General features: G+C 39.7%; 1 protein-coding gene across 1 annotated transcript in view; it reads right to left on the bottom strand.

The window, feature by feature from the left end:
- ARHGEF28 (Rho guanine nucleotide exchange factor 28) overlaps positions 1–16,452 on the bottom strand; it is a 303,361-nt gene that overhangs the window by 49,237 nt on the left and 237,672 nt on the right. Inside the window, exons 22-26 of the mRNA XM_042988302.1 lie at positions 16,108–16,355; positions 10,130–10,252; positions 8,800–8,917; positions 5,572–5,826; positions 3,933–4,009 (exon numbers count right to left, since the gene is read on the bottom strand). Of these exons, the coding sequence (XP_042844236.1) occupies positions 3,933–4,009; positions 5,572–5,826; positions 8,800–8,917; positions 10,130–10,252; positions 16,108–16,355 (821 nt within the window). The remainder of the gene's footprint in view (positions 1–3,932; positions 4,010–5,571; positions 5,827–8,799; positions 8,918–10,129; positions 10,253–16,107; positions 16,356–16,452) is intronic.

Below are 16,452 nucleotides of genomic sequence, written 5' to 3'. Positions count from 1 at the left end.
AACTGGACTTAGCTGAAGAGGAAGAAAGGCTAAAATTTGGCACATAAGCCATGAGGAAACCACCTCTTCTACCAACATTTATTATGATCTTTCGATGTCCCATTGCTAAGCCCTGGGGATTCAACGATGAGTAAGAGAATAATAACTAACCTGGGAAAGGAACCGTAGCTGAAAGAATAACCAAAAAATAAATAAATAAATGCCTGCAGGAGATAAACAGTTTTGGGGGGGAAGTATGAAGAATCTTCTATGGCTTGCAGCTTCCACCACTGTTCAGAGTTGGTAGCAGAACGTGGTTTGGCTTCTCCTTCATGGAATGAACAACATCTTTACCCAGAACATGCCACTATATCTCTCATGGCCAACTCCTTAGTGCCAACCTGTCTGCTCTCCCAGCATCACACAGCTATACCACATCTAAAGTTGTGTGCAAGGGCGTGCCCACAGTATCTCTTCATCTCATTCTATTTTTCCCCAAATGTTTATTTATTTATTTTGAGAGAAAGAGAAAGAACACACATAGTAGGGGAGAGGGAGAAAGAAACAGAGATAGAGAGAGAAACAGGGGTGGGGCAGGGAGAATTCCAAGCAGGCTCCACGCTGTCACCACAGAGCCCAGTGCAGGTCTTAGTCTCATGAACCGTGAGATCATGACCTGAGCCAAATTAAGAGCTGGATGCTTAGCTGACTGAGCCACCAGGTGCCCCCCATTCTTCTTAGAGCAGCAAAGAAACAAAAACCAACAACTTTTTGAATATTGCCCTCTCTAATTAGGGAGAGTGCCTGAACACTGTTAATATCCTTCGTTAAATAATGGAAATACGACCAAAGACCTTATTTGCTTTCCTTCCTTCAATGCATGGGGTTAGGTTCCTCAGCTTTCAAGGTAAATGGCCTCTGCATATAAAAGGCAGAGTAGGTTTCAATAGCAGAAGACATTAGCAAGAATGAAATTATCTGAACCAATTGGTTAGCATTGCATAAGGAGGGGAGGTGGTAAGGTCAGGTAATTTTAAAATGAAAAATAGGTAAGCAGGTAGAAAGTACCATTAACTGAATGACCCATCAGACCAGGAAGCATCATTATTTGTATTAATCACACATGAACACTAGAGATGATTGAGAATTCAAATTAAATCTCTAGGAATGGAAGTAACAGGTCTGCCTTAGAGAGAGATGTTAAAAATAGGTGATGCCAATTCCTAACCCAGCCTGCAGAAATGTTCTGTTTGTGCCTCAGCATTTTAAAACCACATTTTAAATAGTTGCCAACTTTTAAAATCTGAGGGATTCCCCATGTTTTAAACCTGCAGATTTGTGGGTTCTTGGAAAAAGCAGACTGGCAATCCTGGGCTCATGGATTTATTTAAACACACTGATTCATTTAAACACCTCTGTGACACAGGTCATGTTCTCACCAGTTCACTACAGTCTCTACCACTTGCTATGGGATCCTTGATCCCAAGCCCCCTCTCAGTTTACACCTGGGTGTTGCCTGACAATCCCCGCAGGCAGGGCAATCGCCTCTACCACAAAGGAAGAGGAAAAGGAGCTGCTACATTTAGCCCTGGTATCACACCTCCTCCATGTGTGATTCCATGAAGTGTCTGATTCCACAAGTAATTCCCTTCGAAATCCCACTGTGGTAACAAGATCTTAATGTTGCTGCCTATTTTAAAGTTGCACATTACCATGCTCACTTTGTATTTTTAATTGCTCATTTTGAAATTACCTTCTTTAATATTCAAGAGATCCTCCTAGACTCAGTACTCAGTCATCTAGGATTTAACGAACATCTCTATGTTTTCCTATTCATTTCATAGATTTAGGCCCTACTCCCATTTCCAGCTGAGTCCTCTTTAAAAACAAAATTTCTTCTAGGGACACTACTCCATTCTTCTGCTATTTTCAGCTACTTATCATCTGGCCATTTCCAAATTCATCATGTCTTTTGTAACATGTAGCAAGTGAAGCATTTACTAAAGAAGTTTTTCTAGCAGTACAAAGAGCAGAGAAACTCACCCACAGGTATTAGCAGGAAGCTAGCTTCTTATAATACCAAGGTGAGAACTAGGAAATCCAGACATTTGTATAACCTTAGCTAATACAGCAATTCCCTCAAGGTGTTAGCCAGAAGATATTTAAGACACAAGAGCTATGTCAACTAAATGTGTATGATGCAACTCAAAAGCATATGTTGTAACAGCACAGTGCCCTTGACCGCTTACACATAATGCCTTCTCTTATGCTGACATTGACAAGGGAAAGCCGCTATGTGTCAGGCTAGCATCTCCGTGAAACAGCATCGGTATCATCTTACTGTTGTCTGTAGTCAAACACCTTCTACCAAAAGGGGCGAAGGTGTGGCTGCCTTCATTCTGGATTTGGTGGACTTTATTCCTAACATCCCACTTAATGGCAAATGTGGTCTAAAGCTGGCACAGCTAACTCTTCAAGAGGTCGCACAGGAGGGACAAATCCACAGTTCAAGTCCTACTATCAGGTGAGAATCACAACTTGATCTGAATCTATATGCTATGTTGTCCTAGAAAAGAAGAGGGTTATCTTTATGCTGCATCTAAGCTTTGACCTGTCGGCAGGTCATTTGGCCTGTATGGACACTGCTAATATCCTTCGTTAAATAATGGAAATACGACCAAAGACCTTATTTGCTTTCCTTCCTTCAATGCACGGGGTTAGGTTCTCTTATGATCTGCTTCTCTTTCAGCTCTTTAGTTTTGAACAACTTTTGTTTCTATAAAGGTGTAGAATGAATTTTTCTCTTCTACCATGGTCCTCACCTCCCATAGGACAAGCCAAATGGTTTCACCTTCCCACTTACTTTCTCTCTGTTCAGAGCACCCCAAATAATAGCATAGAGAGGTTGCTACACAAATCAGTAGGTTGTCATGAAATCTGCAATATATACAGTTCAAATGCATCAGGGCCATGGGGACTTGCTTAAGATCTCTTGCTGTTTTCTGCAGTAGCTTTGTGAAACAATCTCTGACCTTTATACAACTTGGCCTCAGGGTGCCGATGAGAGCAATGTGCCAAACAGGGGGAAGGAGGCTATTGGGCCAAGGTGACAAGCACAGATGGGTAGGTGAGGCATTCCACCAGCCTCTTCCTCCACCAAATCCACCACTGACTGAGCAGGCAGGCTTCTTTGTTTTCTCTGAACTGCCTAACAGAAACTTCACTAAGCCTTGAATTTGCTAAAACCGGTTAGAATTGATGATATCTACGAGTAGTACCCAAATGTCCTATTCGTCAATGGGTGATAAATATGAACCATTTTAGAGAGCCACCATTACAATGCCCACACCAGTACTGCATCTGGATTCTTTCCTTTAACAGGGCCTGATGCTCTTTAATGCTGACAGAGTTAATTGAGGACATCTTTCTTCTTAAAGGGACTCATTCGGACCACAAGATGCTGCATAAAAAATGTTATAAAATACTGGTTTTACTTTTAGTCTAACTCTGTGCCAGCAATGAAATTAATATAACACACTATAAAGATTAATGTTGTCTGAATAATCGTAGTAATTGGTGGTCATTATAGTAGAAACAATGAAGAAGCTTCTTTAAAGTTTAGATACCACAATGGTGTTCTCTTGTTTGGCAGGAGGAACATCATGACAGTTATGAAGTGGGATGGCAACGGGTACAGTAGGGACCGACCAATGGAAACAGAACAAGAGTCCAGAAGAAACCCACCATTCCCAGCATTAACATTTGAGTGGCTGGGAAGGCATGGTGGGGAAGATCTGGAAGAAATGCCAAGATAGCCAGATGATAGAGGGTCACCTGAGGGGCTAAGGATAGTGCCTGTCCACCAACCAGCACCAAAGTACTTGAATACTTTTACATTTGTTTAATAAGTGAATCAACCATTTAAAATATGCATCACATGGCCATATACTTACAACAGCTGCAAAGATGTATTTCTGGTCTTTTTCTTGTAAAAAGAGCAGCACATCAGTTAGGAGGAGAGCCAGGGTATCTTCAAAGGAAAGATATTACTAGTATTAATGAAGCTAACCACAGTTCAAATGCCTTTATCAAATACTCTTATTTCATGGTTGAAACTTAAATAAACTTATTAAAAATAGACTAACATTTAGTCTAAGTATGGAACTTCTATAAAAATGCCCGTATTAGGGTAGCCAAAGATGAACTTTACAGACAACTTAGATTAGCTGTGTTTATGCATGCAGGTCTGTATCACTATAGGCAGAGCTAAATCTCCAGCAAAATGTAATACTGTAGTATTCGGATGGGAAAAAAAAATATCCAATAAACAAAAGTTCTAATAGAATGGAGCAAGTGGTTACCTTTAGAAAAAGAAGCTTAACTATAACTGTTGGAGCGCAGTTTCTGCCTTGAATTAGGTGTACAAGTCTGCTGTCTTGCTCCATCTAGACCTGAGTGAGTTTGTGATCTTCTATTTCCACAAATTGTTCACGGCAACTCATCTTCTCTAGCCTACTCAACATCCTAACAGAGTTATCCAACTGCTGATTCAGGGAAATGACCAAGAGCAAAGGACTTGCTGCAACGTGATCTACAGACTGGTTAATGTTTTCGTTTGGTTAATGTTCAAATTGTGGTTAATGTGTGGTTGCAACATTGTGGACCAACAAATCCCATCTCAGTCGTTAGATGCAAACACCATGAAAACCTGATAATCCTCCCAAGGGTTACCTTTGAGTAACTAGACCCTTTGAATAACCTCTTCCTCTTACTTCTTACCTGAGCAAGTTACTAAGATACACTAAAAACAGGGATAACAGACCAGTGGTTCCTAACCCTGGCTGCACAGCAGACTCACCTGGGAGCATTTAAGCACCCCTACACTTGGACTTCATCCCCAGACCGATAAAATCAGAATCTCTGGGAGAAGACTCGAACATCAGTAATTTTTTTTAAGCTCCCAAGGCGATTCTATCACATGCGATCAGGGTGGAGCCAGCCTGCATCAGGCAAGATGGTACCTACAGAATCAGACCTTCAGAATCTGAATAAGCAGTTTTAGAGTCTAACTAGATTAATAGGGTCAGATTAATGCCAGTAAATGGCAAACAGAAGCACTGAGGAAGAGTTTGCACCACTGCCAGCATGGGTATTTCTGCATCTTTTTACTCAGTAAGAAAGATGACATTCAGAGCTCATGTTTCCCCTCGATGGCATGACAGCCCCTGGCTGGCCTGGTGCACAGACGCTAAATGTACAGGCATATTGCCTCGTTTTCAACACACTGCATGTGCCTGACGACTATTTCCATGCCAGCCATTAGCAGGATTCTCAGTGCCTTTGATTCAAACGTTCCAAACTGCAAATTCATAAAATATTTATGAAGGCTTTTGCCTGGGGCAGCACACGCCCCCCAAAGATTCGTGACATTTGCCTAGTGAAGGTGACGACCGGATCCCACAGGGATCCTTCCACGTCCCAGGGGGCCTGTGTGCATCTGCCACCTCGGGACCACTTTTCCTTTTGAAAACATGTCCTGTTACATGAGTAACATGTGAAAGAAGAAAAACAGGTCTGCTGGAGCCCCAATACCTTTGAAACGACCTGTGGCAGTTTTCCAGTAAACAAGGCCATCATATAACAGAGTCCTTTCTTTACTTATCAGTGCTTGTTTCCTAAACACGTGGCCATTTTTGAGCTTTGTGTAGGTTTTGTTTTCGATCTTATTCAAGATCTCAAGCCATTTTTGGTTTTTCTCATACTCGCTGACTTTTAAATCCACAGCGGCAATCATGTCTTTAATTAAGCACAGAGCTTTGCACAAGTCTTTATGTTCTTCACTTCTTTCTGCGTGGGAAAAAGAAAGAACACTATAAAATTAGCCATTGTGCTGAGGAAGACAGTTTTTTGTGTGTTAAATGCAATTAAAATCATACAAGTGGCAAAAATCACACGATGAAAACACTGGATTAAGTTCAGATGCTTTATTATCAGTCTGTACCCTTCCTCCCAAAAAGAACTATTAAACGATGTACTTATCACATGTGCTTAACCTGAAACACTGTAAGATGTCTGAGTTCTAGAGACTGCTATGACCTTCCCCAAGAACACTGAATGTGTTAGATACTCACCTTGGCTTTCTTTCCACCTTTCCAGGCACAGGTAATCAAATAACCCCTTCACCGAATCCCTTACAATTTAACCAGGCTGCAGGCCCAAATTAGAATCCTTTCAAGACAGAGTGATTTCAACAACAAGGTGATTTGAACAGGCCCCAGACTCATTTGCCTTCCTGGATCCCTCCCCCTCCATAAAAAATATTCTATATTATATTTTAGAACTGCATTAGCATCAAGATGCATGTATTAATAAAATATATTTTAACACTTTCAACCTAAAAAAATGGCATAAAAACACTGTGCTTAGTGGGTCGAAGTTAGTAGGTCAGTCACAGTAATCATCGATTCCAGTTGTTATTCTTTGAAACACTGGCCATCTGCTCTTATCTCTAAGTTATCTTATGAAAAAACTCTGGAGGAGTTTCTGGAACAGGATCCTAGGACTCCAGATGAAACTGGATTTAACAATTTTCTTATTTGATGACAAAGAACACCCGGTTAATGTTTATTGAGGTCAGTAGAACTGAAAGTTTCAGGAGGTCAGAAGGTGCTGGAAGGAGAGAAGGAAAACTGGCTGAGAGCATGAAAGCCTAGAAAGAACAGAAATAAACACACAGAAATAGCAGTCACGTGAGAGGAGAACAAGTCCTCAAACAGTCTAAACGTTTCCAGGTTCTAAATGTCCTAGATACACCAAGGGGTTTTTTTTCAGAAAACCAACCAACAGATCCTGACAGGGCTCCTCAACAAGGAAGATACTTTCTTCCTCACTGTCTGAAAGTATCTTCTTTCCTACACTTACCAACCACTAAGCAGCCCCTCCCCCTCAAAATATGCTTCTCTCTAAAGAACCTATTTTATAAATATGAAAGGTGAGTAAAGAAAAGCAAGGTTGAGTTATAAGGTAACATGTAAGGCCAAGAAACGGCTCAGTCATTTGACGAGGAGGGACAAATTCCTGTCCTGTAATGGCGGGCTACATGAAGTGAAGCAGCATGGGCCTCTCTTGGAGTCTTGTCAGAATGATTCCTTGGGCTTCACCTCAGACCTAACTGAAGCAGAATGTGCGCGCAAACAAGATATGCAGGAAAGGACTCTGCCTAATGAAGTGTGAGAAGCACAGCCATAATAGAGCCACATGAACCAACGTTCCCAGAAGCCAGAGAGAGGATGGACCACTGGGGGGTCTGACCTAAGGAAGCAGTGTCCATTCAGTCACTATGACGGCTATACCTGAAGAGCCATAAGTCACACTCATCATTTCTGACACACAGTAGGTAATGACTGTTAATCACTCTACCAAGAACTTGGCACGGGGTGATTCTTGGAGTGGTGATAGCTGACCTAACACAATCTGACAGATTTTAGTGTCTGACAAACCTATTAAAACTTTACACTTTATACGAACATCATACCAATGGAAAGCCTCAGGTGTGTTTTCATTATTTTTGCCGAGAACAACATTTATGAGGCTTTTCTCTTCACACTGTTCTTGTACTTCCCTTTACGTTAAATTACACGGAGTGGTAAAAATGGGATCAAGGAATAGCTGCCCCCATTCCAGCGTGAACTTAGTCCTTAACATGACCAAAAAAAAGGGAACACTAACTCATGCTTTTCTACTCGCCTAGACTGCTTCCCTCCCCCTGCCCCAAAAGGATGTTAGACGTTCACATTTTTAGACAGGGTACTTAAGATCTCATTACGGTTTTCATCAGCAACAAGTCCATCAATCATAACTAAGGTAATAAAAACAGCTTCCACTCTGTTTACACCAGGCTCTGCACTGGGCATTTTATGCAACCATCTCATTTAACCATCACAACAATTCCCTAAGGATTATAAGTCTCACTTGGTAGTGGAGAAAAACGAGGCTCATTTAACAAACATGCCCAACTAATGACCTGCTAAACCAAGTATATTCAATGGCAATGCAAGTTTACATAATTCCAAACCCCAGTGTTAGTTAACCTACAATGCTACCATCCAAAGAATAATTTACTCAAGATCAATAAGCTAGCTTGAAGAACAGGAATTTTTATGTACTCATCCATTGCTCTGGTATGTTTGTATTTATTGATAACCTATTCTGTACCAGTCACAACACTAGCATTGAAGAAGGTGCTAGAAGGAGAGGAGAAAAGAACCAGATAGACACAATCCTTCCAGATGCCTTAAGGAGCTTATGGCCCAGCCATATACATTATTAGCCTCTTAAAGGATGCCCAGATGTTACCCCCTGGGACGTGATGATTTGACAGGGTGGGGAAGAAAAGAAAAAAAAGCTCCCTCATGAATTGTTCTCATTCTAATAATTCACTGCTTGGAAGGCTTGACATTTGGTGATAGGATCAATGGCATATGGCTCATCAGACTTACTGGTAAGCGAAGAGGAAGAGGAGGAAGTAAAGGTATTATGAAGATGTGGATGTAGGGAAATTGAAGAAGGGATAGGCAGAGTTGAAGTATGAAGAATGCTGCGTAGCTCGGGCTACTTGGAGAAATTCAGAAGATTGTCCAGGCTACATTATAAAAGATAACTTCTCAAAATGGACCCAAAACTCAAGGCTCTACAAGTTTTTCCCTAACAAACAGGTTTCATGAATCACAGGCCACAAGCATTTATATCCTTTGGCAATACCTCAGCTATGTTTAAAATTAATGCAAGAGGCAAATGTTTACCCTGGAACTTATTACTCACCCTTTGTGTACTGCAAAATCCTTTCCACCAGGACAGGGTATTTTGTGATACGCTGAGTGACTAGCAGAATGCATTCTGGGATTCCTCGGCGTCGTGCCAAAAGGTTACTATTTCGAAGCTTAAAAATATATATGTATACGTTTTTATATACACAAACTATTTTCTTTTTAGGTCTGAGTGTAATAAAACCAAGAATCTGCAACTGTATCATTTTATTCAGATACAGTGTAATATGTATGATTATTCATTAAAACTTGATTAATTGCCATTAAATCATATACTTTGTCATTAATTTCAATAACCTAGTTCTTCAAGTTTAAGGAGTTTCAAGTTACTGTGATGTATTTGTAGTTAATTCCAAAATTAAGCACATGCCAGTAAGTATTAAGATTTATGAAGAGTAAAAGTTCTGGAAAATATTCACAAGTCAAAGTCACATTTTGAGTGTGAGTTTACAGTTAAATATTTGTTTTTCTAAACAATCATCCTCTACATTGGTTATTATTCATCATGGCACTTACAGTTCCCTCTAATCAGGGCAACTTTTTTCCTAAAAATGTTACACTGTTAAGTTTTCAAGTTCTCAAAACAAATGTGCAGTGGGGCAGGGGAGGGGGGAAAGGGGGAGAATCTGGTAGCATTCCTAAAATGGTAGAAAAAAATGCAGAATCCATGGAACTCTAAAGGACAAATTTCTTCAACAAATTGGACACCAAAAAATTAATAAATAAGGGGATGGGGAACATTCAAATTAAAACAGATTTAAAAGCTACAATTCCGATACACAATATGTCAACTTTAATCAGATTCTCACTTAAGCAATCCAATTTCATGAGATTCTTAGGGAATCTGACCAGCTGTCTGAAGATATTAAAGAATAATTGTTAACCTATTAGCTGTGATAGTACCATTGTAATTTTTAAAAGATGCATTGTTTAGAGATACATATTACATACACGTGAAATTATATGATGTTCTGGATTTACTTCAAATTAATCCAGTAGGAGTGGGGTGGATTCTATATTTTTACTAAGGTTCTTCTGATTTATAACTTGTCAGGACAGGAAATAGCTTCCCAGGATATCACAAAGGTGGTCAGAAGCTTGGAGGACACATTACAAATATAAAATACAAAAGGAAATGTTTTGGGAGAAATATTTCACAAAGACAGAAAAACAGACCTTCCACCTTTGCCACAAACCTATCACTTTCTTCTCTTTCCCCTGAAAAACAGCATCTAGATGTGAAACTTGTTAAGGTCATATAACAAGCAAGCATCAACTACTTCCCATGCTGGTTTTCCACTTTGTAATAGCTTTAAAATACTTGCCTTAATAAAATTCTGAAACTTTTTATTTTGTTGGAGTTCTTTAAAGAGGCTAACGGCTTCTTTGTGATGGCTACAGAATTCTCCATATACTTTCTTCATTTTATTTGCATTTTCTTCTGAAAACTGAGAAGAGTAACATTTCAGTGATGGTTTACAAATTTAATTAGTTATAAACACTAAAAAGAACATGCAATTTTCAAGTATTTCAATATATTCTTGGCAAATAAAGAATATGAAATTTCTGAACACAGTCCCTTCTTTTCCCCACTTTTTACATTAAACTAAAACAAAGTTGTCAAGAGGTAAGGGGAAGACACCAACCTACCATGGTTTTATTGTTTTAAACATTTGTTATTTTTATTCTTTTTGAGCTGTTTGTGCAACTTTATCATTTGAACCTATTGTTGTTGGGCTTTTTTTGGTTTTGTTTTGTTTTTTGTTTTTTACTTTTCTAGGCTGAAGAAACGCTATGTGGGGCACCTGGGTCGCTCAGTCGGTTAAGGTCCAACTTCAGCTCAGGTCATGATCTCACGGCTCGTGGGTTCGAGCCCCGTGTTGGGCTCTGTGCTGACAGCTCAGAGCCTGGAGCCTGCTCCGGATTCTGTGTCTCCCTCTCTCTCTGCCCCTCCCCTGCTCATGCTTGCTCACTCTCTCTCTTCAAAAATAAACAAATATTTTAAAAATTTAAAAAAATAAAATAAAAGCTATGTGGCAATATTTGCCTCAAGAAGGTTTGACCTCTCACAGGTTGACATTGACATAGGCGAACTGATCATGTCCATGGATTCAGTCCTCAGTTGGGAATTTGATTTTTGTCAGCACATCACAAATGGGTCCAGAGGCAGGTAAAAGGGAAAGATGAATAATCAGAACGCCAATTTATTAATTGATGGACCAAAGTAGAGATGTGGGCTGGATATTTCAATAAGCTTAATTTGTGGAAACATCTCTGGAGAAAAATCTACATGGTGACCATATTAGAATCATAAGGGAACAAACTGAATTACCTGAATGCCAGTGTTTCAGACTTTGACACATTCAGGATTATAGCAACAGAAACCAGGAAACACCTCACTCCCTAACCCCAGAAAAGCACTTCAAATTTACATCACCATCTCTGATGTCTTCATCTTTCCTTATAGTTTTATCTATGCTTGAGGCCAGTATCTCAAGAGATCTTTAAATTAACTACAATTGCTCTAAATAAATAAATAAATAAATAAATAAATAAATAAATAAAACTTAAGTACAAATCTAACAAGATACATACAGGCCTCATATGTTGAAAACTATACAGTGCTAGTAAAAAAAAAAAAATCAAAGAAGATGTAAATCAATGGAGGGAGAGAGATACCATATTCATAGACTGGGAGCCTCAAGATAGTAAAGACATCATTTTTCCCAAATTGATATACAAGTTTAATGCAATCCTCGTTAGAATCCCAGCAAGTTTTTAAATACAGACAAGATTATTCTAGAATTTATAGAAAAAAATAGAATAGCTAAAAACAATTTTGAAAAAGAATTAAGTAGAAGGACTCAGTCCACCCAATTTCAAGATTGATTATATAGCTACAATAATTAAGACTATGTGAAATAATGGACACATAGATCAGTGGAACAGAATAGGAACCCAAAATGCCCAAAGGAATTTTGACAGGGGAGCAAAGGCAATTCAATGAAGGAAGGATGGCTCTTCTAACAAAGGGGGAAAAGCATTGGGGGAAATGGACATCCAGAGACTAAAAGCAAGAAGTGAATCTTGACCTGTGTCTCATATTCTAAACAAAAATTAACTCAAAATGGACTACAGACTTAAATGTAAAACATAAAACTGTAAAACTTTTAGGAAAAAAAATGGGAGAAAATCTTTTGAGATCTCAGTCTAGACAAAAAGTTCTTAGATTTGACACCAAAAGCATGACCCTTACAAGGAAAAACCGAAATAATGGACTTCATCAAACTCAGAAAATGAGAAAATAAGTTACAGACTTAATGTCTGCAAATCACATACCTGACAGATGACTAGCACCTAGACTACATTAAGAAACTGCAATATTTTATAGTAAGAAAACAAACAATCCCATTAGAAAATGGGCAAAAGACAGGAGCCAACCTTTCATCAAAGAGGATATACACAGGGCAGATAAGGACATGAAAGATGTTTAACATCATCAGCTATGGGGGAATTATAACTTAAACCACGATGACTTATCATTACATATCTTTCAGGATAGGTAAAATTAAAAAAAATAGTAACACCACCAAGTACTAGTGAGAATGCAGAAAAACTGGATTATTGTACATTGTTTACAGGGATGTACAATAATACAATCACTCTGGAAAACAGTTGGCAGTTTCTTACAAAATTAAGCATGCAACCACCCTGCAAGTCATGAATTGGGACCCCAGACATTTATCCCAGAGAACTGAAAAACTTAAGTTTGCACACAAATCTGTACATGAATGTTTAAAACAACTTTACTTCTGGGGCACCTGGGTGGCTCAGACAGGTAAGCGTCCAACTCTTGATTTCGGCTCAGGTCAAGATCTCACAGTTCACGAGTCTGAGCCCTGCATCGGGCTCTGCCCTGAGAGCTCGGGGCCTGCTTGGGATTCTCTCTCACCTCTCTCTGTTACCCTCCCCTGCTCACAGTTGCTCTTTCTCTCTCTCAAAATAAATAAACATTAAAAAAAAATTTTTTTAAACCAGCTTTACTTCTAATAGCCAAGGACTAGAAATAGCCAGATGTCCTTCTACAAGTGAGTGATTAAACACACGTGGTATTTCCATACCACAGACTACTACCCAACAATAAAAAGGAATGAACTACTGAACTACCCAACCACCTAGATGATTCTTTTTTAAGTGGCTGAAAGAAGCCAATCCAAGGGAGATTACATAGTACATAGGTAATTTATATGTAACACACATGTAATTTATCTAACATTACTGAAATGACAAAATTACAGAAATAGAGATTAGTTGTTGCCAGCAATTAAGGAGGTGGGTGCAGGAGGGAAGTAGGTGTGGCTATAAAGTAGTCAGACAAGCAAGTACTTGTGATGGTGGAAATGGTCTGTGGCTTGATTGAATCATTGTCAGTATCCTGATTACGATACTATAATTTTGCAAGATGTTAGCATCGGGGAAAAATAATTTAAAAAATTAAATATTTTGTTGTTTTTTTTTTTTAAATTGTTTGCATGTTTATTCATTTTTGAAGGAGAGAGAGAGAGACAGACAGAGTGCAAGCTGGGGAGGGGCAGAGAGAGGGAGACACAGAATCCGAAGCAGGCTCCAGGCTCTGAGCTGTCAGCACAGAGCCCGACGAGGGGCTCGAACTCACAGACCGTGAGATCATGACCTGAGCTGAAGCCGGATGCTTAACCAACTGACCGAGCCACGTAGGCACCCCCAAAATTAAAAAATTTTAAATGCCAAATCCCAGGTCCAACCCCAAACCTATCAAAACAAAACCACTAGGGTGTTGGAACACAGAAGTCTTCATTTTTAACAGGCTTCAGGAGATTCTTATGTACCTGAGGTTGGCAAACTACGGCTTGATATCAACCACGTTCCTCATACTCATCATTTCGAACCAACACCAACATTTCCACTGACTCAGTTAGCATCACATTCCAGTGTAGCCTCCCGAATAAGGTTCTCCATGGCTAAAAAGTGAGGGATTCTTTTGAAGTCTTCTCTCCTACATCCCTTAAACAGCTAATGCTTCCTTGGTTGCCACAGAGCACCACACCCGCATCCCTTGTCTGAGGATGTAGCTAATGTGCTCCCTCGGGAAACAACTTTTTATGGTACTGGGAGGAGACCCCTTGCCACCCCCACTATGCATGCCAACAACAGAAATGCCAAAGGAGGCTTAAACCCTTTTCTCTGAATAACCAAGAATCTCTCCCCGAAGGAGAAGAGTGCACTTCATCCAAAAGCAGCACACCAGGCTCATCCTACGTGACAGCCAACTTCCCAAACCTCGTTCCCAATGTCAGTCCTGCATATACACACGATTAAATAAGAACAGAATGGGTAGAGATATAAAACATGGCAACCACAAACATAAGAACAAAAGTGTTCTAAATGAGAATTTAAAAATACAGCATTTCTATCAAGAAAAGAGATGTAAATAATTTCAAATGACAAAAAAAAAAATCTTGTGCTTCAGTTTTGAACACACTCAAATTGAAGTTCACAGACACATTTTTACATTTTTACTCAAATTGTCTTGCAAAGGACTTTACAGTCTCTTGGCATTGTATGTTTCAGATGAATTATGAGGCAGGTCTATGACTTTATAGATGATCTGCAAAGCAGATTACTCTTTGATTCAAAACTTGTAGGGGGCGCATGGGTGGCTCAGTTGGTTAAGTGTCTGACTTGGTTTCGGCTCAGTTCATGATGTCACAGTTTCCTGAGTTCCAGCCCCACATGTGGCTCTGTGCTAACAGTATAGAGCCTGCTTGGGATTCTCTCTCTCCCTCTCTCTCTCTCTGCCCCTTCCCCAATCGCGGTGTCTCTCTCTGTCTCTCTCAAAAATAAACCACCATAAATTAAAAAAATAAAATAAATAAAATAAAATAAAATAAAATAAAAACTGGTTACTGATGTGGCTTTTTACATCCTTAGACATGGAGAAGCAGTTACTGCACAATTAAGTGGGGTTTTTGTTTTGTGCCTCAAAAGTATCTGTATTTAAGTATATTTACGTCAATGACCTTAACTCCCCCATTTTTAGTAAATGAACCAACAGCTGAACTCTGTTATTGTGGGCTACAAGGTGAAATGGTTTCAAAATCAGTCTTTTGGAGAAGATGACATTGTGGAATTTATCTAGAGAAAGTCAAATGAAGGTCAGAAAGGATGCATCTCCATGCCTTTCCCCAAGCTCTACAAGGGACCGCAAAACGTGGCACTCAAGTGAATTTCTGGCATTTTGTTCCTAAGGGATCCATTCATTCAATAATATTCATGGTACCAAGCACTGTTCTAGGTGCTGAAATACAGTAGTCATCAAACTGATAAGAATCCCTGCTTTACTGGGACCTAAAACCTAGTGAGGATAAAAAGCTTCTGCAGATGTCACTATGGAGGCCTCAAGAAATCATATCCCTAATTCATTGTTAAAAGAGCAGAGTGTGATTTAAATCCCAGTTATGCTACTTAGGAGATGTGTGAACTTGACTAAGTTATTACTTTCCCCATGCGTCAGTTTTTGTATTTGTACAATGGGGAAGATAAGATTTACCTTACAGAGGTGTGCAGGTAAAGGAGGTAATATACATGGAGGTACCCTCAAAGTGCTTGCCCGATTGTGATCACGGAGGGTAAGCTACTTAACTTCTCTATTAGCAGGTTTTTTCATAGAAAAGCCCTTTCAAAGAGACCAGAAGGCCAAAAGGAATTATCAGTTTTGGTTTTCTTATCTATTAGTAGAGTCACACAAACCATTCTCATGATGCTTCAACCATCCCGAGCACCTAAACTGTCTCCTTTTAGTGAGATTTGCTGTCTTGTCCCCCAGGCATGAACACCAAGGCTTTAACGGTAACAGATCTTCCTCACTCTTCCTAAGATGAGCCAGCATCTGTCTTGCAGATACTGCCATGACCATCACAGGCTCGGGGGTGAGGGGGTGGGGGGAACGTGTTATCATAGATCAAAAAGTCTAAGCAGAATTTTCCTAATAGACTTATTTATGGCTGTGACTCCCGGTGGAGACAGTGACAAGGATGATCCCACCAGGTTTGGAGACACACACAAGTCAGTCCCTGGCTGTCAAAGCTCTTGGCTATCAGGCACACAAAGGCATATCCAACAGAAGAAAACCAAGAAATCCCATCTGCCAACAATGGTTTAAAAAAAAAAAAATTCAATTCCAGTTCTTCATAGGCTTTCACACTGTGGAAAGTCTGCAAACCTCCAGGTGTCTGACGTTAGGGCCTTTAAAAACCTCTCTCACCTGTTGTACCAGAATGTCTCCAATGCGATTGATGATGAAGTTTCTGTCATCACCAGCACAGGACTCCTGCCTTCGCTCCTTCATACTAGAAAAGAAATGCCTGTGGATTTCAAGTAACTCATCTAAGCAAGGAAAGATTTTATCCACGGTGCTGTGATCAAGCTGGAGCTCCTCCTTCATCCCTTTCCTGAAGATCTCGGACATGATGAGCAGGGTCTGGATGTGATGCATCTCTGTTTGCATCAGCTCTGAAACACATGCGAAGACACAAGCTTTAATGAGCAAGTGCTCCACCCACTGACATCAGTGGCTAAACACTAAGCGTTATACAAATTAAACAAAAAC

Source organism: Panthera tigris, chromosome A1 (assembly GCF_018350195.1).
Source record: "Panthera tigris isolate Pti1 chromosome A1, P.tigris_Pti1_mat1.1, whole genome shotgun sequence".
NCBI classification, from domain to species: domain Eukaryota; kingdom Metazoa; phylum Chordata; class Mammalia; order Carnivora; family Felidae; genus Panthera; species Panthera tigris.
The sequence above is the reverse complement of the archived record's forward strand: the minus strand, read 5'-3'. Positions and strand labels throughout refer to the sequence as shown.